Genomic DNA, 25,380 nt, shown 5'->3' on the forward strand with positions numbered 1-25,380 from the left:
TTTATTAAGCAAGAAAACAATAAAACATACAGCATTAATGAAAAAAAACATGTGGTCTTATGAAGGCATTTCATCAATAAAGATCAATACATTTAGAATAAAAAGGTGGAAATGGTGTCTACATGTTGTTACTATTAACAGCCATGAGAAAAATAAACTGCAGGAAAGAGCCAAAACACATTTTTTCAGCACATGAGGCTGATAGAAAGGCTTGAATACAATAAAATTCAGATTAATGATACTGAGTTTTAGAATGTTATTAAAACGGGAAAGTCATTTTCCACAATTGTCATTATGATTTGTGGCCTCCAGGTGGCAGCGGTGCGCCATTAATGAGTTGATGCTGCCGTAAACATTGTCAGAAGAAGGTAGCTAGCTATTGTAAACAAAGCTGAACGGCCAGTCTGTAAAACAATTCAAAATTTGTCTAATGTGGTGGCAGAATATGATCAAAAATACTTCTACGTAACAGCAAAGTAAGTGAAAACTGATTTATTCACCAAATATCGTAACGCTGAGCGACAAATTAACTCGCAAAAAGACCGTTTAGTTCGTCAGCTAACTAACTAGCATAAACATGCTAAAGTTGAGACTGAAAAGATACCTCCGGGTTTTGGACAGTGACCAGTTAACTTTTTGCTTATTTTAGATCCCAGTGTTTTGACTGTATATAAGCTCACTGCTAAGATATTTAAGTCTTATAAGGTTTGACTGGTGTAATGTTGAGCGAATCGATTGGTCAATATTTGGCTAGCTGTTCGCCTGACTAACGTTAAGTTAGCACAGCAATAGCGTTAAATCAATAGATCTTAAATAAAGTTTGGCTGCTCAACTCAGTGACAGAATACGAAATACATTTCTCGGCAGTGCTCTCGAGACTCTGACGGCCAGACTTCCATGAGCACCTGGAGCAGCAGTTCAGTCCGGCCCCGGATCTGCCATGACCCGGCCTGCAGTCTGACTGGAAGATAATGGCTGCAGAGCTGTTCCCCACCAAGAAGCTGGTCCCCTCCGCCTCAGCGAGCAGCACTACCTCCATCCAACAGTACCAGCATCAGAACCTGACCAACAACAACACTACCACTGCACAGGGCTGCTGCAACTGGCAGGGCCTGTTCCCGACCATCCGAGAGAGGTCAGTCTGAACCCCCAGAGCTCCAGATAGTGATGAGCTGTTTAACCCCCGTGGAGGCTGACAAAGGCTAATGAAGAGAGGTCATCCTCTCAGACAGTTAGATAGACTCAGCTTTAATAAAGACAGCACTGGTGTACAGACACTGGTTCAGATTAGGTTGCTGAGGTGTCATCTGTGTCGTTGAATTTATGTCTGGAAAACTGCACATATCCTGTGCTATGATTCAAACAGAGCAACAGTGCAAGCATCAGCACTTACATTAAGTATCCAAAGCATTACTAAGAGTACCTATTCTCATTTTCTGTGTTTGAGGTTTCCAAATAACACTCTAGTGAAAATGATCAGAGATATGTGAACACACAGATCTTAAAGCCTTCCAGGAGTACTGAATCATCATCATCATCACTGAATCAGTAGCGTCTTCTTGCAGTGGACCTCCACTGACTGAAATCATCATTGTCACCTCAGCTGTGATGGTTGTATAGTCAGTGGTAGAATGTAACAAAGTACATTTACTCAGGTACTGTTTTCATGTCAGTTTTGACTGACTTTATTCTTGTACTTTACTACATCTCAAGTACAAAATTGTACTTTTTACTCCACTACATTTACTTGACAGTTATAGTTAAGAGTTACTTTTTTACATAAAGAAACATAATTTTATGATGTAATGCAGTAGTTAGAATCATTGAAATGATTCAAATCAGCAAAGTGATTCTTGATTTTCACCTTTACACAGAATGAAGAAGTATTCTCTTCTTGGCTCATTCCAAAATAACAGTAATAAGTTAAGTCCGTTTCAGATACAGGATATATTCCAAAAATCAGGTTTGTCTCAGAAGACTTTTTTTTTACCATGTCAAAGCTTTTCAGAAGCACAAGTTAAATAAGTGAAAAGATTTAGCGCTGATTTTAAACCAATACGTGTCTGCAGGATTTCTGCAGGACAAGAACATCAGAACAGAGTGAGGAAAGCTTTGTCTGGTCCCCCAAAACATCAGTTTTGTTACTTTGGATTTTATTCAAGACCTTGAATTTGATGTACTGAATGTGTTTTTTTCTTTTCGACAAATTGTTAATGAATTCTGTGTCCATGTAGGAATTCAGTCATGTTCAACAATGAGATGATGGCAGATGTTCACTTTGTGGTTGGGCCGCCTGGCGGGACACAGCGAGTACCAGGACATAAGGTAAAAACCCCCCACATGCTGCAGATCTGGGATCAGAGTGGAAAATGACCTGCAGAAAAAAAAAACATTGCTTGGTTTTCTGCAGAGAGTTACTCAGGTGCATTAGAAAGGTGCAGCTGTGTGTTAAAGCTTCATGAAAACTGGACATGAGAACAAAGCAAAAACTGCAGTAAAATCAACATTAACATAACATGGAATGACAAACTGTTAAAAATGAATAAGATCAGGCAGGGAAGTCACAGCATTACGTTACATGGTCAGAGCCATCACATTTGTATCTGTTGTCTTATGTTGTTGCTCTGCTCTGGCAGTACGTCCTGGCCGTCGGCAGCTCGGTGTTCCACGCCATGTTTTATGGAGAACTGGCCGAGGATCAGGATGAAATCCGGATCCCTGACGTGGAGCCTCCTTCATTCCTGGCCATGTTGAAGTATGTTGACCTCTGATTCATTCAGTGTTTATGGACTGTCAGCATTTAGCTTTGTCTTTGTGTAGAAACATACAAAAAAAAGTCAGTATACCTTTCAGTATGAAAAATACCAACAAACACAGTTTAGACCTAATTTAAAAATGAGCAAAATACAAATGAGTTTTGTTTAAGTGCAGGATCTGTCTTGAGTTGATCCTGCCTTCTACCTTCCCAGGTATATCTACTGTGATGAGATCGACCTGTGCGCTGACACTGTGCTCGCTACCCTCTACGCCGCCAAAAAGTACATCGTGCCTCACCTGGCCCGGGCCTGTGTCAACTTCCTGGAGACCAGCCTGAGTGCCAAGAACGCCTGTGTGCTGCTGTCTCAGAGCTGCCTGTTCGAGGAGCCCGACCTGACGCAGCGCTGCTGGGAGGTGATCGATGCTCAGGCCGAGCTCGCTCTGCGCTCCGAAGGCTTCTGCGACATCGACACCCAGACGCTGGAGAGCATCCTGCGGCGGGAGACACTCAACGCTAAAGAGATGGTGGTGTTCGAGGCGGCGCTGAACTGGGCCGAGGCTGAGTGTCAAAGGCAAGACCTGACACCGACTATCGAGAACAAACGTCTGGTGTTGGGAAAGGCCATCTACCTGATCCGCATCCCCACCATGGCACTGGAGGACTTCGCCAACGGAGCGGCGCAATCCGGTGTGCTCACGCTCAACGAGACCAATGACATCTTCCTGTGGTACACCGCCGCCAACAAGCCTGAACTGTTGTTCTGCACCAAACCTCGTAAAGGCCTGTCACCACAGCGCTGCCACCGCTTCCAATCCTGCGCCTACAGGAGCAACCAGTGGCGGTACAGAGGCCGCTGCGACAGCATCCAGTTCGCTGTGGACAAACGCGTCTTCATTGCCGGCTTCGGCCTGTACGGCTCCAGCTGTGGTTCGGCAGAGTACAGCGCCAAGATCGAGCTGAAGCGTCAGGGCGTGCCGATGGCCCAGAGGATCATCAAGTACTTCTCAGACGGCTCCAGCAGCACCTTCCCCGTGTGGTTCGACTACCCGGTGCAGATCGAGCCTGACACCTTCTACACCGCCAGCGTGGTGTTGGATGGCAACGAGCTCAGCTACTTCGGCCAGGAGGGCATGACAGAGGTGCAGTGTGGGAAAGTGACCTTCCAGTTCCAGTGCTCCTCAGACAGCACCAATGGTACCGGAGTGCAAGGGGGCCAGATCCCCGAACTCATCTTCTACGCCTGAGCCGGGCAGGATGGAGGATGCCACAGAGATTCCTGCTTCACTGCCATGTAGACTTTTACTTTGAAAGTGTGGAGACGAGTTCTCAGGAAGCCGTTTGAGGAGGCAGGGACTCCTGGATTTACTGCTGAGCCTTCGAGAGGACTGAAGAAGACTGAATCCTCACGTTCCTTCACACCTCTGTTGTTTTGTTTCACAGCAGCTATTGTTGAGTTGTGTTTAGTTTATCTTTGTTAAAGCAGGAATTATATTCCTGTCAAAATACACATACACTTCTCTGTGAGGCAGACATGGCAGTTATTGGTAACCACTGTGGGGGTGATAATTTTATATTACGATTAACAATGAATTAATGGATAAAATACTCAGACAGAACCGTTTGTTTTTGGCTAATGCAGTAAATCAAATAGCGGATAAATCAAAGTATTTCAGTGTGCACAGTGTGCTGATATCATATAAATGTCCAATATTCCAATCATCTATACAATTAATCCAATATTGCCATAAAGGAATCCTGATCATTGATTTATAGCGGCGTCCTCACACACTCACCAATGTTGAAGGGAGAGTCAACGTGTTAGAACAAATCCCCAAAATCCGTGCACATAGAAATCAGCCATGAGAATGTCTCTGAATAACTATATATTATTTTCATTATCAGATTCATTGTATATTAATCTCTTTTTTTATTTTTGACTGATCATTTAGATCCCAGAGACCAAGAGTCCAAAACCTAAACACATTCAAATCGTTGTTTATCGGTTTTGTTGATTAATCGATGAATCGTTTGAGCACTAAGTAGAAAATTGAAGAAGATGAGGCAGTTTCATAGCTCATTTTAATTCCAGCTGAACGCAGTGACTTTAAAATGCACTCTTAGAAGTGGTTTTATTAAAACCCACTCTTAGAAGTGCGTTTTAATTTGCAACAAATAAATACAGTTAAAATGGTTTCATGGTTCAGTTGCTGCGCTTCAGTAAAACAAGTTTTCATTTTCTTGCCTTAAAGATAATGTGTCTGGTTTTCATCATGAGACGACCGCAGAGACATTTAAATGTTTAAAACTTGACAACACGTCGCTCATTCTGCTGAATTCCTCCTCTCATGAAGTTAAGAGTTTGGTTTCATTTGAACATTCCTGTTGTTCCTGAAGAACTGAAGGACTTACTGAGGCACTACTTGGAGTTTGTAACCTGTACAGGTGTTTACCGTTGGTGGTTTTGGTATTTAAAGCTGAATAATAAGTTTTATATTTGTAGTTTGACACCTGGTCACACTCTGTTACTGCAGTTTTTTGCAGTCTTTCAGACATACTGTAACCTTCCTCTGGTGCTCTGTACTGTTCCTGCTTTCTGGGCTTCTTCTCTGATGAAATGTGGAGACTTAAAGGGGCATTTCAGCCATAATCCACCTGAAAGTCTACCTGTCCAGCCTGCAGTATAACAGGTTATCTGAGAGGATTTGAACTATAACTGTATACCTTTTTTGTGTTGTATTTAAAGAACAGTGTTCCTCAGACATCACTCGCACAGATACATTGTCAACAACTCATGCTTTTATTTTGAAAATCACGACATCATGTTTGTACCAGATTCTGATCTATTGTTGCATTAATGTTGCAGTCGTGTGAATATTTCAGTGATTGTGTCCTGAAGCACTTCATCTACTCACTTAGAAAATGGAGGAAAAAACTGTTTTATATGACTATATTGAAGAAACATATTTTTGGATGTCTTTGTTTCCTGTTATCTGATTCCAACCAGAATGTTCAGTGAGTCGGTGGCCTTATGAATGTGTTGTTGTGACAAATTTGGAAATAAAAGGTTCAGTCAATTTGTCCAAGTTCTCTGTGAGTCCTACGCTACTACTACACTACACTACTTGTGGATACTACAAGTAGTATAACTACAGTATAAAAATACAAGTAAGTAAAAGAAGAAATGTAAGTACCCAAATGAAAAGCACACATTAGTAGAATGACCCATTTCAGAATGATGTTTTTTATATTTATTATGTTACTCGATTTTAAATACTGATGCGTTAACATGTTCATCTACTTAATGTTGCAGCTGCTAAAGGTGGAGCTCCTTTTACTTTAGCTAGGGTGGGTAGCTTGTGAATTTCACTCTGAGCCTCAAAGTTTTATCATAATGTATTTGTTGATTATATTTTGTGTTACTAATCTGAATCTGCAAAGTAGAGTTATCAAATGTGAAGAAAAAGTACAATATTTCTCTCTGAGAAGTGTTGAGTTGAAGCATTAAGTATCAAAAAATCAGAATACTCCAGTGAAGTGTAAGGACCTCAAAATTGTACTCAAAATCAAGTAAATGTACTCTGTGTGTCTCTATGTTACTTTCTACCACTGCTAATACCTTTGTACTTTTACTGAAGTGAAATTTTGATTGCAGGACTTTTACTTGTAACTGTGCATTTTTACACTGTTTATTGCTACTTTTACTTAAGTACAAGATCTGAGTACTTCTTTCACCACTGTGTTATTACATAGCACTAATGTTCATATTTAAGCAGCATGATGTTACAGCAGGCGGAGGTGACGCCTGTTGTAAACATCTACTGTACTTAAAACAATTCATTGTAAGTTATATGTTCTTTTTAGATTTTTTAAAAATATTATTCAGCTGTCAGATAAATCCAGTGAAGAATTAAAAAAGAAAATCTGTTCTGTAGTTTGTCCATCCGCTCTTTCCGTCCAGAAAATCAAAACAAGGAAGTGACGTAGGGTGACAGTCGCGAGCAGAGTTCAAACAGCCCCACCGTCACAGACTAAACTCTGCTTGTTTTGTCGACAAAATGCACAGATTAAAGATAATCTCGGGACACTTGGGTGCCTCCGGTCCCTCAGGGTCCAGACGGGATTTACGGAGGGCGGAGTGCGGCTCAGCAGCCGGCAGGAGTCCGGAGGACGTGGTGGTGGTTCATGGACTCAGGACTGCTATCGGGAAAGCTAAGAGAGGAGCGTTAAAGGTAACTTGTTCAACTTGAACACCTGCCAGTGCTGCTGAAGGGTCATGATGGAGAAAGCTACATCACCTGCAACCTTATCGTGATGTAGCAGCGGTGGAACTACATTTACTCATGTACTTAGCATTAACTGTTTATTTTGAATTACTTGATTATTTCCATTTTATGCTCCTCAATACTCAACTATATCTCAGAGGCAACCACTGTACTTTTTACTCCACCGCATTTATCAGACAGATTGACTTACTGGTTACTTTTCAGATTATTTTTTTCTGTAAAAAACAGTTTAGGAAATAGAACATATTATAATGAATTAAATAATCAGCCTTTTTCTGAGTTGCTTCCTCTAAACGTCTGTTCAACTATTGCAGGACACAACGCCTGACGAGCTGCTGAGTGCAGTGATGACAGCTGTGCTGAAAGATGTTGGACTGCCACCCAACAAGCTGGGGGACATTTGTGTGGGTAAGACAAGACTTTCATTCTTTACATCGGCTATCACATCATTCATACTTTGTCATGAATGACTGAGTTCAGGATTCACCCTCAGCCTGGTCAAGTCAACTTTATTGATGCAGTTCAGAATCACAAATGACAGTTTGTTTCTAGGGGCTTTACAGTCTGTTCATCATCTGACAGCCACTGTCCTTAAAGCCTTTACTCAGGTCAGGAGAAACTCCATGAAAAACCCTTTAACAGGGAAAAAAAGAAAGAAAAAAGAAAGCTCAGCAAGAGCAACAGTCAATCAATAATCAATAATAACTAATGAGCAGAATATTTGATAATGAAAACATTCATTAGTTGCAGCCCTGAATGGCAGCTTTGTTATTCACCCAGAGAGAAGCTCTTCCTCCTCTGCTGTAAAACTAAGTTGCCGCAGACTTCCTGTGTAACAGTTCATCTGTGTGGTAAAACGCTGCCAGTGTGATGTGTTTGTCTTATTAACAAAATGCTCATTTATGTATTAAATAAATCCCACGTGAGGGATTCCATCATTGTCTCTGATGTTTACACTCAGAATCTGACGTGAAGATGCATTCAAAATGAAATAAAAACTATATTTAATCACATGAACAGAAGGCAGCCAAGGTAAAAAGTAGAAATCACATAATGAAAGATCAGTGGGTAACTAAACACATTTGTTTTAGTATTGTACTTAAGTATAGTTTTAAGGTATTTTACACGTCACATCATCTCAGAGGGAAATATTGTACCTATTACCTCACTACATTTATCTGACAGTTTTAGTTACTTTGCAGATTGCAAAATATAATCAAGAAATAAATGATGATGTATTATTACATTTTGAAAAAATTTTTTTTTGATCCTTTGGTTTAATTCGAAAGAGTATACAGTAAAACATGATCTCCACCAGCTTCAATATCAAAGCAACAAACACATGAATGCATCATTAATTTAGTAATATATAATATTCTGGAATTGGCCATTCTAATTAATGGGTACTTTTACTTCTAGTGCTTAAAGTATATTTTGGTGCAATACTTATGTACTTAAATGATTTTCTAATGTAATTCCGAGTATTTCTACACTGTGGTATCAGTAAAAGATGTGAGCACTTCATCCAATACTGATTGTGAAACATGTTCTTGATGCAAATAACCATGTTTGCAAAACAAATCCATTCAAAGATATTAAGATATATTCTATTAGGGAAAACTGACTAGCAGCCATAGTTTATCTAGTATTAAAAGGCTGGAATGTGACTATTTTATTTCTGCACACAAGACAGTACTTACCTGAACTTAGTCTATAAAGAGTTACATTTGCTACACAGGCTCAGGAGTTCTGACTTTGTACAGTCATAAGATAAAGTTTTGTTTTTTCTTATGCTCTGTGTACTGAGCCACTTTAACTGTCTGCAGGTAATGTTCTGCAGCCTGGTGCCGGTGCTCTGATGGCCCGAGTGGCTCACTTCCTCAGGTGAGACTGATCCTCCACAATGTGATCCTCCATCATTGAGTCACAGTGTCTCACTGCTCTGATCCTCTGTCATTGAGTCACAGTGTCTCACTGCTCTGATCCTCTGTCTGTCCTTGAGTCACAGTGTCTCACTGCTCTGATCCTCTGTCATTGAGTCACAGCGTCTCACTGCTCTGATCCTCTGTCATTGAGTCACAGCGTCTCACTGCTCTGATCCTCTGTCATTGAGTCACAGTGTCTCACTGCTCTGATCCTCTGTCATTGAGTCACAGCGTCTCACTGCTCTGATCCTCTGTCATTGAGTCACAGCGTCTCACTGCTCTGATCCTCTGTCATTGAGTCACAGCGTCTCACTGCTCTGATCCTCTGTCATTGAGTCACAGCGTCTCACTGCTCTGATCCTCTGTCATTGAGTCACAGTGTCTTGCTGCTCTGATTCTCCATCATTCAGTCAGAGCATCTCACTGCTCCGTTTAAATTTCAGTGGGTTTCCAGAGACGGTGCCGGTCTACACTGTGAACAGACAGTGTTCCTCTGGACTGCAGGCTCTGTTTAACATAGCAGGTAGAGACAAGATTCTTCGCTTATCCTTTTACAACCTGAACAAAGCACGAGACCACCGCTGACCTTACTTTTATCCTGTTTGTGCAGGAGCCATCAGGAGCAGATCCATTGACCTGGGCCTCGCATGTGGGTGAGTTATGTTACAACTGTAAGAAATACAGTTAAAGCATGTTTCTTCACTTTAACAGTGTGTGTGTGTGTGTGTGTGTGTGTCAGTGTGGAGAGCATGTCCCTGCGTTCTATAGGTAATCCAGGAGATTTGAGCTCCAGGCTGATGGACAACGACAAGGCCAGAGACTGCATCATCCCGATGGGGTGAGACCACATGCTGCAGGATTCTCATGTTCTATAACTCAGAGAAGGCTTGAAGGTCACTAGGTTGAACTGAAGGCTCTAATCCCAAATTTAATGTGGCAAAAAGTTATTTGTCAGCATCCCATAAATTTTTTTTTTGTCCCTAAATCTCAAAAATCTGCCATATTGTTCCAAATATATACTTTGTGATACCAGAAGTAATTACAGCCTTCTCAGAATTATCTCTGATCTCCACTTTGTTACATCACTCTTTAAATATATTTAAATAATCCCAACTAAAACATGTATTATCCCAAAATCTGATGTGATCTCAAAGGTGTTTTATCCTGATTTTTCTTTTAAATCCCAGAAATACTTGTAGAGCTTCTAAAATTATAGTTTTCTACTTCCAATTTGTGATTAACCTCCAAATGGCGATAAGATCACATTTTCTGATAAAGCCCCAAATTTATTATTTATATAATCTGGAAAACATCCAAGTGCCACAAAGATTTGTCATCACAACCCCCAAAATCTGATTGAAAATTATTGTATCCTGAAATTTGTCATAATCTTGAAATTTTGTTGTTGCACTCCTACAGCTCTAACATTTGTTCAACAAGATATTTATCGTAGCCCAAAAAAGTGACATAATCCCAAAATTGCTGTCAAACTCACACTTTGTTAACGTTTTGTGTTTCATTGTGATCGGGCCTTCAGGCCGCTGAGGTGCAGTTCATTTCAGTTTGTGTGTTTGTTCCTGCAGCATCACATCAGAGAACGTCGCGGAGCGGTTCGGAGTCTCCAGAGAAAAACAGGACGCCTTCGCTCTCAGTTCTCAGCAGAAGTCAGTCAAAGTTTTTAAGATCTGTTTGTCTGCAGGGGTGGAGGAAGTATTCAGATCCTTTACTCAAGTAAAAGTACTAATACCACACTAATACATGTCAAAATACTGCATCAAAAATGTTACTTCAGTAAAAGTATGTCAGCATGATCAGCAAAATGTAGTTAAAGTATTCAAAGTAAAAGTACTCAGTGAAGTAAAATGTCCCCTGTGACTGTTCTACTATTATTATTATTACTGTATGATATCATGAGATTATTGTGACTCATGCATTCATGTAAAAGCAGGATTTTACTGTTGGAGTTGGTTGAGGTGGAGCTCATTTTCAACTATTTTCTATTGGAATGCACCTAATGATTCTTTTCATTCTGGATGAATCTGCTGATAATTTTCTCCATGAATCGATTGATCATGGTTTGTAAAGATTCTGAAAATAGTGACAAATGTGGTCACAATGACGCACAGCCCAAAGTGACGCCTTCACAATGTGTGTTCAGTCCAACCAACAGTCCAAACCTCAACATTAGTACAAATACATTCAAATCATTCAAAGTCAAAGCAGCAATTCCCACATTTGAGAAGCTGGAAACATGAAATGTTTTTACAGGAAAAATGACCGAAACCATCATTGACTAATTGTTTCAGATGTGCTTGTATAAACTGTTTGGTGGTTTCATTTAAAACAAAACATTAAATGTTATAACCTCTTAATGTGTAAAGTGACTAGTGACTAAAGCTGTAAAATAATACAGTAAAAAGTGCAATATTTCACTCTCTGATGTGGTGGAGTAGAAGCTGAAAGTTGCATGAAAAGAAAATAGTCAAGTAAAGTACAAGTACTTCATACTGGTACTCGAGTACAGTACTTGAGTATTATGTAAATTCCACAGTCATGTGAAAATACGGCTTTGAAACATTTTCTTCCATATTTGTGATGTTTTTATCAACCTGCCTCCACAGAGCTGCCCGGGCGCAGAGCTCGGGTCTCTTCCAGCAGGAGATCGTTCCCATCACCACCAAGTTGGTAGACAACGACGGTAAAGAGCGGCAGGTGACGGTCGCTAAGGACGATGGCATCAGAGCAGGAACCACTCTGGCGGGACTCAGTAAACTTCAGCCAGCCTTCAGACCTGACGGCAGCACCACAGCAGGTGAGCCTTCATCCGGGACCAACAGGTGAACTGATTCATCCCAGTGCCTATCAATCAAACACACACACACGTTCTGTCTCAGGTAACTCCAGCCAGGTGAGCGACGGAGCAGCGGCCGTGCTGATTGGTCGCCGGTCTGCAGTTGAGGCTCTGGGTCTGCCGGTCCTGGGGGTCCTGAGGGCCAGTGCAGTAGTGGGGGTCCCTCCTGATATTATGGGTATTGGACCGGCGTTCGCCATCCCTGCAGCTCTGGAGCAGGCTGGTGAGATTTCAGACAAGTGAAGTTCTTGCTTTGAATTGATAAATTTAGATCAAGCGCCACCCTCAGGTGAGCCTCAGCATTACGCAGGATTAAATCTCAGCATGTTCGCATGATGACCACAGAGGGTCTGCTGTCCTTCAGTCACAGTGTCAACCTGTTTCCCCCTCAGGACTGACTGTGGCTGATATCGATGTGTTTGAAATCAACGAGGCCTTCGCCAGTCAGGTAAGTTCAGGTGTACAGTTAGAGGATTCCTTCTGTGTATGTTCAGGAGTCACTTTTTTGTATTTTAGAGTATGTGATTCTTTTTAATTGAACACAGAATTCAAACTTGACCTTATATTGAAACAAATCAAATGTTATCAGTGTAATTCTGTAAGTCTCTGGAGAAACAGTATCAGTTACTGTGAATCCAGGGAAACCACAGTGGACATATTGTGGATCATCCAGAGTCACAGAGACTGTTGAGAAGAAGTGGAGATAAACACCAGGTGGTCTACGTGGGAACATGTTTCCTGTTGTTTTACTGTGTGATGTGGTTGGACTGACCCTTTACTGCTGCTCAGGCGGTGTACTGTGTGGAGAAGCTGGGAATCCCGTTGGAGAAGGTGAATCCTAACGGAGGAGCCATCGCTCTGGGTCATCCTCTGGGCTGCACCGGAGCTCGACAGGTGGTGACGCTGCTCAACGAGCTCAGACGCAGAGGAAAGAGGTTCGTCTCAGCCGCAGCACCAATGTTCCCCATTTGTTAACAACACGTACGAGGTGATTAAAACGTGCCTCCAACTATCCCCTCCGGTGTTTTCCTGACTGCAGGGCGTTCGGCGTCGTGTCCATGTGCATCGGTACCGGGATGGGAGCTGCTGCTGTCTTTGAATACCCCGGACCATAGGAGGAGACCACCAATCACTGGTCAACATGATGGATAATCTGTAAATGTCTACCTGAGGTAATCTGCCTGAGATTAGATATACTGGGAGTAGAAGACGTGTGTGATCTGGACAGAAAAAATCATCGCAGATCGTGATCTAAACTGTGATGTTTTCTCTAAATTTTGAAATTCTCACGCATCTTGTGATTAAAACCTTACTTTGAAGGTGTAAACAGAAGCTAGAAGATAACAAAGTACCACTTTTCAAGTGCTCAGAATTCAAATAGTAAAAAATGTAACCTTCTCAATCACGGATGTTTATTTTTGGCACAAGCTCCTCATCCTTCCATGCTGCTGTTTACCCGAGGAAGAGGCCATTAAATACCGCTATCTCTACAATTCGCCTGAAAAGTAGACCGTGGACGCCTTCAAGATCAATCAGAATGTAAAATCATCCGATCGGCCGCCCCCCAGCCAAGAGTCTGTGATGTTTATACAGCATGGCGACCAATTAAAAAAGACCAGGAATTAAATACTTACGCAGGCCGTCAGAGTTTTACTAATTCCAGAAAAACGTGGCTGGAATTTGGTCTGTGCCTTCTGATGAGAGAGCAGCTTAAAGGGCCGCCTCACCGTGTTTATGGTTCGAACGGTCAGGTGAGCATATGAACACCTTAACCTCTTGCTTCCTCTTGCTCCTTAATGTGATTTCAGTGTCAGTGATGGGGGACAAACTCCTCAGTTATGTAAAGCTAACATGAGGCTTCAGTCTGAGCGAGACAGTTCAAACAGATGTCTAGTGCAGTTACAGCATTCTTTGGCAGATTTCCACTTGATTTGTCTAATTCAGACCATCTGAAGCCACATTTCAGTATCAGATAGACTTGTGAATACATTTTTACAGAATGAGGACTGTGGATTTTGTTAGAGCAAGAAAAACCTTTTTCAGTGTTCACATGGTCACATGACTGTTCTTCCAAGACTGATTTGAATAACTGTGAATAGAGATGCATGATATTGGGTTTGAGTCAATATTTCCCAACTCATTTTGGCTGATATATGAACATATTTTGTTCCACCTCACTGCAGAGATCATCCAGTCTGTACGGTAGTGGAATGAACATATTATTAAGTCCGCTCTTGTCATGATGGCCCACTGGCAGATGCAGACAAACTACAGTGCCTTTCAAAACGCACACAATCACAGGAAAACTGCTGCTGTTTCTCTTTGTTCTTCACAAATTTTATCATAATGATCAGGACCAAGGCTCTTAAGATGGACAGTTCGTTTTGTAGTGTTGAAGGAATGTGAATTGGCTCCTCGTCACATGACTGACGCTGCAGATAGCGACTTTGTTTCAGATGCTTGAAAAAACCTCCGCCCCCCAGAAATACTTTCACCACGTGTATAATTAAAGCGTTATCAGGCTGATACCGATATTTAATTCTAAAGCCTTTACTGGGCAATACTGATATCGTGCGTTATCGTGAACTTGTCCTTTAACAGCATGTTGCAGTACAACCTGCCTGCTCTCCCACACCAGAAGCTAAATGTATTCACTACATTAATAACAGCTCATAACTGCACAAATGCTGTTCGATTTAACAGATAAGCCCAGCAGTGTTACAGATCTGAACAGGGCTCCAGAGAGGTTTTAATCAATCTTTACATTAATCTCCCACTGAACTATTGCTGCTGTGCTTTAGGTGTTAATACAGTTCAAATATTTTAAGTGCCTTTGCTTCATGCTGCTGATCAAACCACTTCAGCAGTTTTTCCAGGACCAGATTTATCCTGCTTTAATCAACCGTCCAACCTGTATCTGCAACAAGTCCTGTCAGGTGTTAAACTGATGGCTCCAGTGTCTGTGAAGCTCTGTTTCTAACTGATGCGATGTAGGCTAGTTTCTTCCACAGCATACTGTCAGATACAGTAAAGCAACAGGCTTTTATTGTGAAACAGCTACAGGAAGTCATTAAATTAGCAGAGCTTTGTTAGCAGGGCTAGTCTTCAGTAAAAACAGGTGTGCAAAATGAGATATGGACATATTCTGCGCAGGGAGGAATACAGAGCTGCAGGTGATAGGCTCATACTGAGTTTTCTTTAGACTGTCATCAATGTAAAAAAATGAATGTTTACCCAGTCGAGCTGTCAGCTGTCACTGACGCTCAGCTCTTCTCTCGAGGCTGACAAAAAAAAACCTTGATTTTTCGCTGCATTGATCATGAATTCATGTGTAAAGATCCTGAGTTTGATTTCCTGGAAGTGTTTGAGGATGTTATGAAGCCAGCATGATCTGTCAAATCTGAGACCAAACAGTAATTCTGTTTGGAAATTAATTTGATCTGTAGATAATGAGCCTCATGCAAGAACATTCTCTTATTCATATCCTGAACGTTGTATGATTCAGGTTCAACAAACTGACTGGACAAACTTGAGCTTCATTACTGACATGATCCTAGTCTTAGAAACTGTCTCATAAATCTGCCTGTTCTGCAGCTGTTTGTGGGAAGTCCTGCAGTCAGAGATCTGCAAACAAAAACTAATTAGCAGAGTCGGAAGTCATATTACAGCACTACTTTGTCGTTCAAAATATTTTTCAAAAGATTAGAAAATATGCTGCCAATGATATGACATCAGAGCACTGCGAGAAATAAAGAGGGAAAGGCAGGAATGGCCCCAGTCTGAGATTTGCTGATACCAAATCTGATCTGATCTTAAAATGAAGCAGGAGAAACCTGATGATGCCACAAACAGTCTTAATCGCTCATATGTGCCACATAAGAAATCTGTTCTTGCACAAGGTTCAGTCTGTCACTGTTTTCTGAAACTGCAATGACTTTTAAATAACTGTAGAGCTTTGTAAAACTGAGCTGTGAAGAATGTCTTTACAATAATGATTTTCTGTGTGTACAAATAAAACATTTCAATGTGATCAGAGGCATCAAGATCAGTTTTTACTAAAAATGTGCTCGTTTTCTCTTCTCTTGGGATTTTTCCTGTCCGACACATGAAACAGAAACACAGCAGTCCAGATCCTGTGTCTTCAGGAGAGAAACTGTTGACTGCTTCTGTCAACATCTGTGATTTTAGAAGGAATCAGAGTCTCAGTCCAGGACAGTTTTTGTTCTCTTGTAGAAAAGCTGAGTCAAACCTACATGAACTTCTGTTTCTTCCGAGCCTGAAACTGCTCTGTTTTGCTTTTAATCGACTTGACGAGCAGAGACAAACTGGGGTCCATCGATTTCTTCGAGGCGGAATCGACTGATGGAGGGTCAGAGTCATTTTCCTGTTTCTTTCCTGTCGCTTCCTGTTTACCAGCGGTGCTGAGCGTGTCCTCCATCTGCCGCTGCTCCTCCTCTCGTCTGCGCTGCTTCTCGGTCAGGATGCTCTGCGTGGCTTTAGTCTTCTTGTAGCTGGGGTGGGACGGGTCCAGGTTGAACAGGTGGGAGGTGAACATGGCCTGGAAACGAGGGTCCTTGACATCCACCTGGACGCACAGACAGACAAGAGAGGGTTTGTTACAAAATGACACAACCGTGGACACGTTTAAAGTGTGTACCTTTCAGCCATTGAACAACAAAGAAAACAGACTTCCTATGAAAACCAACCAGCAGAGAGAGACAGTGTTGCACAAGCTATCGGTCAGTATTTTATCAACTCCACTTTTTGTCACATTTATGTAATCTGTGCGCTTAAAACTACATTATAGTGTGTTTAATGTGTCAATACTTCTATACTGCTAATAAAAGCTAAATGGGGCCAACTGCATGGCTAACGACCACTACGAGTACGTGAGAAAACGTGATTTTGAAATTTGGGTCAACTGATGCCTAACTTATCTGTCAGTTAATGTTTGGGGTTCTGGACCAGCGGTCCCACATTAAACCATTAAACAGACCTGGAAGTCGTCATCCTCCAGTGACTCCCCGCCCTTCTTCAGCAGCTTCTTCCTCTTCTTTTTGCTCAGGTTCTGCTGCTCCACGATCTTGTCGTAGTTGAAGTGTTTGTGTTTGGCTTCGTCGCCGTCGTCCTCCATCAGCAGAGCCATCTCCGCCTGCTCACAAACACACAAACGGGTTTACGTGTTCAGTATGAGCTCTGATCCACAGGTTCACAGATGTGATGACTCCATTTGCAGCCGTGCAACTGTGATTAAACTCTGACCTTTTGTTTCTCCAGCTCCTCTTCCTCCTCAGCTGTCCGCTCCTCTTTCTCCTGCTGCTTCTTTTTCTTCCCCTTCTGTTTCTTCTTCATGTCTGCAGACACATCAGACACACTGATGTTGTACTTTCCAAATGATCTGCATGCTGCACAACACAATACTCTACAGCTTTAAGGCTTTCTCAATAATAATATACAGAAATAATCTACAGTGAGTTTGACTCTGATCTGACATATAGCATCAAAGAAATTAGATTATCTATATTATTATATATAGTGCAGTTTGATAAAAAAAAGAGGTGATGAAAACATAAGCATGTCCTACAAACCCCTTGCTGTGATTGGTGAATGATTAATCTGATTGATTAATTGGCAGTATTGATCACCTGTAGCAGCAAGCTCCTCTGCGAAGAAGGGGTCACTGAGATCAATGTCTGGAGGAAGCTCGTCGTCACTGAGATTTTCCTCACTCTCGCCCTGATACAAGACAAAAAAACGGATCAATAATAATACCAATAATAATAAACTTTATTTGTATAACACTTTTCATATGAGAAATGCAGCTCAAAGTGCTTTATGACATAGACATAGAATGAATATAAATACAGGGATCAAAATCAATGTCAAATAAGATGGAGAAGAAAACCCACCTGATTATAATAATAGTAAAAGAAAGATAGGAGGATGAAAATAGAATTAACAGAATGAATAAGATGGAAAATAAAATCCACTGAATGATAGCAAGAAAATAAAGTTAAACATAGAATTCACAGAATGTATAAAGTAAAGTAATATACCACATTTTAAAAGAAGTACAGCAGTGGAAGGCAAAGCACAAACGTCTGTGCTAAAGGACGCTGGGATCACATTCAGATGATAAAAAAAGACACTAAAACTCATTTTTAAACTTGTTTCTAAGATCCTGTGCAGACTGAACAGAAGCTGCGTTTGATCTTAATGTATCGCAAATTCAAACCAATTTTGAAGAAAATCAGCAAAAGAAAATGTGAATGAATGCTTGTTTCCATCCGCTACTGTTATATGAGCTGGTTCATTGAGATAAGCAGGAGGTGGCGCCAATTCTCCTGTTGGAAAAAAGCAAAAACCTCCTCAAGCAAGTGTATAAACGTTTTTTGTGAAACTGAGAAAATTCTTTCTGAATTGTGTCATTTCATCCATGTATTCTAATGAGAAACTTCAAAATGTGGATGAAATACGTTGATGAAAACACACAGGCAGAGTTTTGAGGGAGAACATAGGAACATCTCCACTTTTTCCATCTGAAATCAACACAGGAGTCTATATGCCCGTCTTGTTACCTCTGTAGGGACAATTGTGTTGCTCTACTTGCCTCTTTTCTTTGAGATTTCTTCTGCTTCTTCCTGTCTTTCTTCTTCTCCAAGAACTCCTCCCACGGTGTCAGCTTATCCTTTCCCTCCAACTTCTTCTTCACCAGCTGCTCCGTCGTCTCCTTCAGCCCTGCAAGTACACAAAATATACATTTAATAAACCAACGACAGCTCATACTGTGAACAGAACCGCTTATCGACATGTAGATGCTGTAAACACATTAAAACAGTTCTAGTGAGGGAAAGACTGAAGGAGGCAGAGAAGGAGTTCCTTTGCATGGTCTTAATCACCTATTATAAGAAAAATTATGCATTACTGGTGTAAAATGAGAGGTTTTAAGTAATGCTGTGCTGCATGGGAACAATCTAAACAACAGTCACGTTTGACTCAAAGAGCTCTCATCTTACCTGGCACCCAGGTGATCTCCATCTCCATGTCTTTGTCTTCCTGCAGCTTCTTCTCTTTGTCCTGGATACCTTTCAGCAGCTCTCTGTACTTGGAGATCTGCTCCTCGCTTTTCTTCTTCTTCTTCTTCTCTTCCTCCCTCTGGGGTTTCGTCTCCACGCTGGGCTCTTTGAAAAGGACATCACACCTCCTCAGGACTGTCTCACCTCCTGCTGCATTGTCCTCGTGTCCATTCTCCTCCTCTCCAAAATCAATCCCTCCTTCGCCCTCCTCTTCCTCTTCCTCGCTGGAGGAGGCCAGGTATGCGTTGAAGTCCATGTCCAGCAGCTCCTCCTTGTTGAATTTCCTGTTCAGGGCGGTCACGCGGTCGTGGTCTGTCTCATCCCACGTCAGCTGCACCTGATTGGTTAAACACACACTCGGACACGTCAGTCCCAAATGAAAGATCTTAATTGTGAAGTTCTGTCCATCATTCTATTGTCATCACATTTTAATCTCAACTTTACATCAGAGGGCTGCTGCATCACCTCTTAAACAAATACAGACACAGAAACTCTTTTCATTTACCATTGAATTCCTGCTCTGACATTTTTTTCTGTTTGCTGTTTAGCTGCATAGCTGTTACTGAAACTCAGCAGTCTTTTAACATTCAAAAACCACCAGAAAGAGAGGGGTTCTGTTCTCTGAGCTGATTGAAGACTTTTAATGTGAAAAATGTGTGCAGGAAGTGTTGCTGCAGGAGCTACGACTGTCAGAGTAGAAGCAACTGGAAGTCATTGGCGAACTAAAGCAGCATTTTTACTAAAAAGAGAATCTGACACGACTCTGTTGCACTGACGGAATCAGTGGAAACATCATTATACTAAAATTACAGAGACAAACAGTAAACACGAATGTGCCTCGACATTACATCCAAACAAAAGCAGCATGAATACTTCTTACTAAAATATACTTACAATCAGAGGTGGAAGAAGTACTTTTACTAAAAGAAGCACTATCACAAGTGTGTAGAAATACTCTGTTTCAAGCAAAAGTACAAGAACTTCTTCAAGAACAAAAGTGAAAGAACTTATTGTTGGAATATTTTTTATCATATTATTGAAATATACTTATTGATGCATTAATGTGTTTATCACAAAGCTTGTATATCTAGAGCTAATTTTAATTATTCTATACACTGCTGCTTACCTTGTGAATTCCATCAATGGATCAATAGTTTTATCCTAACTGATAGGAATACATTATTTGTTTAATGTATTCTGTATTATTAATCAGAATCTGAATGGTAACTAGAGAAAAAAAAAACCTAATATAATGATAAAATAGTATTATATACTAGCACTTGAGTAAACCTACTTAGTTACATTACTAAAACAAGGGGAAACCAGAAATAATTGTGTGTCTCCTCAAATAAAGGCCTGTTTCTCTCTGCAGGTAAATATTTATATAGCCAGTATTTATATTTTTAACAATAATCATCGCTAATTGACAAAAATCCCATACAGACATAATTATCAACCAGCCATGCGATTAAAACTGAGACACTTTTCTGACAGTAACTATCAGCCTTTGTACCTTTGATGTTGTTGTGGCAGTGGAGGTAAACAGTTTGGGTGTGTAGGCCGAGAGATTCACATCCGTCGCCACGTCTTTGGGCTCCTCGTCAAACTTGACATCGTCAGGAATAAACCTGTTCAGAGGGGGTTTCAGTTTCAAAAAGGGTGTCAGATTTTGAACCATTTCTCTTCTAGTTTAAGTTAAAGAGTCTGTGGTGCTCTCATGTTTTAACTCTGACCGGAGGTCCAGGACGGAGCAGCTGCTCTCATACTCGTAGCCGTCACACTCCCCATAGATTTTAGCAGCTGTGTCAACTGAGTCACACTCCACTACAGCGTAGAAATACTTCAGCCGCTTGAACTGGTAGTCACGCATCTTCTCTCTGTAAACCCTGAGAGGAGACAACACACACACTTTAAATCGAGAGGTAGAACACACTCCTGTATCAGTGTGAACTGAATCACCTGTGTAATCTCAGGTGTTTATGCAGGGTTAGGTTATGGTAAAAGGGACTAATCGTAAATCTGTGTGTGTCTGTGTGTGTGTGTGTGTATGTTACCTCTCCTCTTCAGTGTCGTCCTCTGAGTCATCAGGCAGAGCTCTCAGCTCCAGCGGTCCCTGAGTCTTCTCCACATTCAACCTCTCCTTCCCAAACTCTGATGGGTAGATCTGGACAATACCCAGCATGCACTTCTGTTAATCTCACTTACAGACAACATTCAGCTGTGGAATGTATCAGAATTAAGTACAAAGTTTTCCATGCCACTTTCTACTTTGAGGTTTCGTTATTAATCAAACTACACAACAATTTAAACAGTACAGATTGATTGAGTCGATTGACAGAAAATTACCTATTTTGATCATTTTTCAAAGAAAATTTCATGGTTCCAGCTTCACACATGAAGATTTGCTGCTTCTTTAATGACTTTAATACAAAGTGTTATGTATTTGTAAGAATATTGAGGTTTGGGCTGCTGGTTTGACTAAACAAACATTGTGAAGCTGTCACTTTGGGCTCTGGGTCATTGTGATCACATTTCTCAGAACGTTTACAAACCAAACAATCAATCAATCAATCAATGGAGAAAATAATCAGATAATTAATCCATAATGAAAACTTATTATCTTTCATAATCTTTATGATGATGATTCTTACACTTTCACAGAAGTCATATTTCATCAATGCAGTAGTTTTACAGTGTTGTATTAGTATTTTTGTTGAAGTGAATATCAGAATACTTCCTCCACCACTGCAGTCCACCATCTTGATTATGGTGGAATGATTGAGGAAAACAGTTTGACCCACTTTATGTGCCCCCTTTAAGCCAGGTCCATATTAATGACGATTCTGGAAATATGATTTGTTTTCTTGTTTTTGGACACTGAGCTACATAAAAAAAAAACTCTGCAGAGTGGATATATATCTCTGTCGTCATGACAACTGCACAAACTGTAAACTGATGCTTGCAAGGATCATCTATAAACCTCCATCTTATCATTATGTATAAAGGCGTCATGACAACAGAAGCACAGAGACATGCCACAGAATAACTGGCTGTTCTGAGTTAATGAATGCAGATACGGTCATTTAAGTCGCCTGTGGTTGCTACCTTAAGCTTTGGTAGCGATTGAACATTTAACCCCTGTGTTTTGCTTCTCAGGCAGCCCAAACTAGTTGAAGGAGCTTGCTGGGACTGTAGGACACTCTGCAGACATTTGTAAGTGAACAGAAAACCTGCTAAAATGTGTTCACAGGAAAAACTTTTAACAGGGTGTCTAACAGTTTTTATCTGCTTTCTAGCTCCCACCACTTCAGAGCAGCTTTACCTTAACAGACAGCACAGCCCCCCCTTTGGGTGTGAAGGAGTTCAACAGAGCCAGCAGGTCTTTGGCTTTCATCCGGTCCCAGTCCATGTTGCAGACAGCCAGTCGGGCAGAAACCTGACACACAAACATTGACAGTTAAAGCATGTTAAAATGTTTCCTGGTCGAGCGAGCAAACGTCCTCACCAGACGCCACCTCACCTCCTCACTGCGTGGAGCGTCTTTGCACAGATCTCCCCAGTCATGTTCGATCTCCTCTTCTTCTTTCCTCAGGATGGCGTCCACCTCGTCGTCCTCGTCGTCTTCATCTGAGCTTGTCTCTATGTTTCCCTTCCCTCTGGCCAGATCCGGCCCACTGTCACTGTCCTCTTCCGAATCCAGACCGGACTCCTCCTCATCTGATCCACTCGCCACATCAGTCTCCTCCTCTGCATCATCATCTTCATCATCATCCTCTTCTTCTTCATCTTCATCCTCCTCACTGTCAGCTGTAACGCTGTCTCCCAAGTCAGTATCATCCTCCTCTGCACTTTGCTGCTCCTCTTCATCTTCCTCATCTGAGGAAAATAATAGGCAGCATTACAAAAATCAAGCCCATACAAAGGCCTGTAAGACTCACAAATTAAACATCTGTTTGTAAAGCTGCCACCAAATGCTCGCAAATCACTTCTGCAAGCACTTCATTGATTATTAAACAGTTAGGATGAATTGTCTGTCAAACAATTAACTGAGTAACTGAAATAAAAAGCTTGTTTGATTAAGGCTCAGTGTGTGAGTCTGGAGTTTGGGCGTCAGGATTCGGCCAAAAAACAAGAAACCTGATTCATGGAATCAAATCAGTCATATTATAAGAACACATCAGATTCAACCTTCTTGGACTGTAAAATCACTGAGCACAGACTTCACTGGTGGACAACATGTAAGTGTCCTGACAAACAGGACTGGGTGCACTGCAGGCAGGTGTTGTATCAATATACATGCAGACCTGTCTGACCAGGGGAGCTGTCTTGTATTGTCCGTGTATTGTTGTGTTGTGTGTTGTATTTGTGTTGTGTATTTCTTTATGTTTATGTTGTATTTGAATGTGGATTATATTGTATATGATGCAAATTGCATTGATACATTGTAAAGATGTTGTATGGACCCCAGGAAGAATAGTTTTGGCATTGCCACAGCTAATGGTGATCCAAATCAATCAATCAATCTGTGAGAATCAGAAAGATCTACTCACCTTCTTCAACAACTCTGACACCTTGTTCAGGCCGCTCTGCTTTAGCTTTACCATCTCTGCTCTGCACTGCTTTTCCTTTCTTCACCTCTCTGTCAGCCTTCACCAGCTTCTCCTTCACTTTTTTCTTTTTCTTGCCCTCTGCCACCTTCTTGCTCTTTACATCTTCCTCATCGTCTTCGTCCTCGGAGTCAGAGACTTTGTAGAAGCGCTTCAGGTCCTCTGTGGAGGTCTGGTTAATGGGACGGCCTCGCTTGTCCACTGTGTACTTCTCCTTGAAGCGCTTGTCATGAAACATGGACTGGAAACGCTTGTCAATCTTGATTTTGCGTTCTCTCTCTGGCATCTCCCAGAATCTGGGATCCTTCCGCACCCGCAGGAAACGCTCATCGCAGTCCTGGCTCTTGTTGGACGACATGATGGCAAACTTGAAGTGTCACCTGACAAAGACAAACAGGCCATACTGTTGGGTAACACGGACAACGAGCACTAAGCCTCCTTCTCCTATTGTATATGTGTGTTTATTCCAATGACCTGATCCTAGACTTTTCTCAGCCTCTAATGAAATAGTCAATACTTTTAAATTAACAATAGAGCAAATCACTATATGTAATGTGAGCGGTGTTGGTCATTTTGACGAGCCCACAGAGAGATAACACCAACTCTGCAGTTTCCGTCATAGCTCTAAGGAGCTTTCAGCCTCTTTTAGCTCCTAGTTTTGGTTTTCAGGTACAGCTGTTCTCTACCTGCTCAGCAGCAAACAGCAGACACACAAGATTTGTATCGCATTTAATAATTGAGAAGTTTGGCAACTTTTATTATACATAAAAGAAAAATGTGCTCACATTTCCCAAGTAAATTACTGAAAAAGTATTTTTTGGTATTGGGAACAAAAATCGGGTATTAATTGGCATCAGTATTAAAAACGTTTGAAAAGACACCAAACCAGAATCTTGAAAAACAAATCTGTTGTCTACGTCTACAAAGCAGAAAAATGTAGATTTCATGTAGAATGATTTATCAACTGAGAATCATTATCATTATTATGAACACCAACTAGACAACCTGGCAACCGGGCTCTTTTTAAAATTCGGTAACGATGATGAAAGTATGTGTTGCAGCTGATGTTACTCACTAAATCTGGACTGGAACAAATGGCCCCCTGAGCACACATAGAGTGCTTAGACAGGGCTGCCTATTCACTGGGAAAACAACTACAGACCCGTTTTAACTGTGGGGTCTGGACTTAGACTCCGTGAAGCGTCTGTGATTCTCGCCTGTGGTTCAGTTTCATGAGGCTCCACAGCGCCTTGACATGTAAACAAAATGTCTGAACAACGACATTAACGGCGGGAAAACCAGACAGCGGCTAACACTGCACAACACTGAACACACGCCTGTGAAATATATCTGAAAAATTAGTAAAATACTGTTTAAAAATAACAATAACCATAAAACTTTACCAACACTTCTCTGGTCTTCGGCTACACGTGTTTTCCCAGCATGCAACTCTTCGGTGACCTCTCTGTCATCCCGCCCCTTTCTTGATAAAGCAAGCGAAGTGGGACAAACGAGGTAAAACGCGCACCCACGGTACAGGAACGGTAAGAACAAATGACTTTTCGCCTGTTATCAATCAAAAGGCTATGATTACACATAATACATATATTTCACAATGTTAGCATACATAATTAATATTTTAGTCAATCATCCCTAGTTACTTTGTGTGGAAGATATATCAGTGTTTGTGTTTCTAACTTCTTATTAATTATTGTTCACCGTTTTATATATTTGTAAAATGCTTTTTTTAATGTTCTAGACAAAACAAGGCACGTGAATACATCACCCTGGGTGAGTGTAGAGTGTATGATTTATCCCTGCTTTCTGACATTTTATGGATTAAGCATTTAATTGCTTAATTTTAGAAACAATCATAAAAT

General features: G+C 41.2%; 3 protein-coding genes across 4 annotated transcripts; 2 read left to right on the forward strand and 1 right to left on the reverse strand.

The window, feature by feature from the left end:
- The first annotated feature begins 897 nt into the window (after window positions 1–897).
- btbd3a (BTB (POZ) domain containing 3a) lies at window positions 898–5,826 on the forward strand. The gene is given in 5 exon segments (XM_041934157.1): window positions 898–943; window positions 946–1,135; window positions 2,235–2,325; window positions 2,637–2,755; window positions 2,970–5,826. Coding segments are annotated over 5 exon segments (1,479 nt in total). The 3' UTR covers window positions 4,003–5,826.
- Window positions 5,827–6,747: 921 nt separating this feature from the next.
- acaa1 (acetyl-CoA acyltransferase 1) lies at window positions 6,748–15,849 on the forward strand. The gene is made up of 12 exons (XM_041933203.1): window positions 6,748–6,987; window positions 7,356–7,449; window positions 8,868–8,925; window positions 9,410–9,489; window positions 9,577–9,619; window positions 9,706–9,804; window positions 10,550–10,630; window positions 11,588–11,778; window positions 11,861–12,040; window positions 12,210–12,265; window positions 12,607–12,752; window positions 12,857–15,849. Exons 1-12 carry the CDS (start codon window positions 6,814–6,816, stop codon window positions 12,930–12,932), a joined length of 1,278 nt encoding a protein of 425 aa, XP_041789137.1. The 5' UTR covers window positions 6,748–6,813; the 3' UTR covers window positions 12,933–15,849.
- esf1 (ESF1, nucleolar pre-rRNA processing protein, homolog (S. cerevisiae)) lies at window positions 14,160–24,956 on the reverse strand. Of its 2 annotated transcripts, none has more exons than XM_041933201.1 (13): window positions 24,904–24,956; window positions 23,444–23,880; window positions 22,414–22,769; window positions 22,216–22,329; window positions 20,948–21,057; window positions 20,627–20,779; window positions 20,407–20,521; window positions 18,834–19,230; window positions 18,428–18,555; window positions 17,463–17,553; window positions 17,080–17,171; window positions 16,814–16,969; window positions 14,160–16,402 (listed from the first exon to the last, which is right to left on the reverse strand). In XM_041933201.1, exons 2-13 carry the CDS (start codon window positions 23,856–23,858, stop codon window positions 16,067–16,069), a joined length of 2,463 nt encoding a protein of 820 aa, XP_041789135.1. In that variant the 5' UTR covers window positions 23,859–23,880; window positions 24,904–24,956; the 3' UTR covers window positions 14,160–16,066. The 2 variants fall into 2 exon arrangements, with proteins under 2 accessions (XP_041789135.1, XP_041789136.1); XM_041933202.1 differs by having other exon boundaries at window positions 24,908–24,941.
- Window positions 24,957–25,380: the final 424 nt, after the last annotated feature.

The sequence above is a fragment of the Chelmon rostratus genome, chromosome 3 (genome assembly GCF_017976325.1).
Source record: "Chelmon rostratus isolate fCheRos1 chromosome 3, fCheRos1.pri, whole genome shotgun sequence".
Taxonomy (NCBI): Eukaryota; Metazoa; Chordata; class Actinopteri; order Chaetodontiformes; family Chaetodontidae; genus Chelmon; species Chelmon rostratus.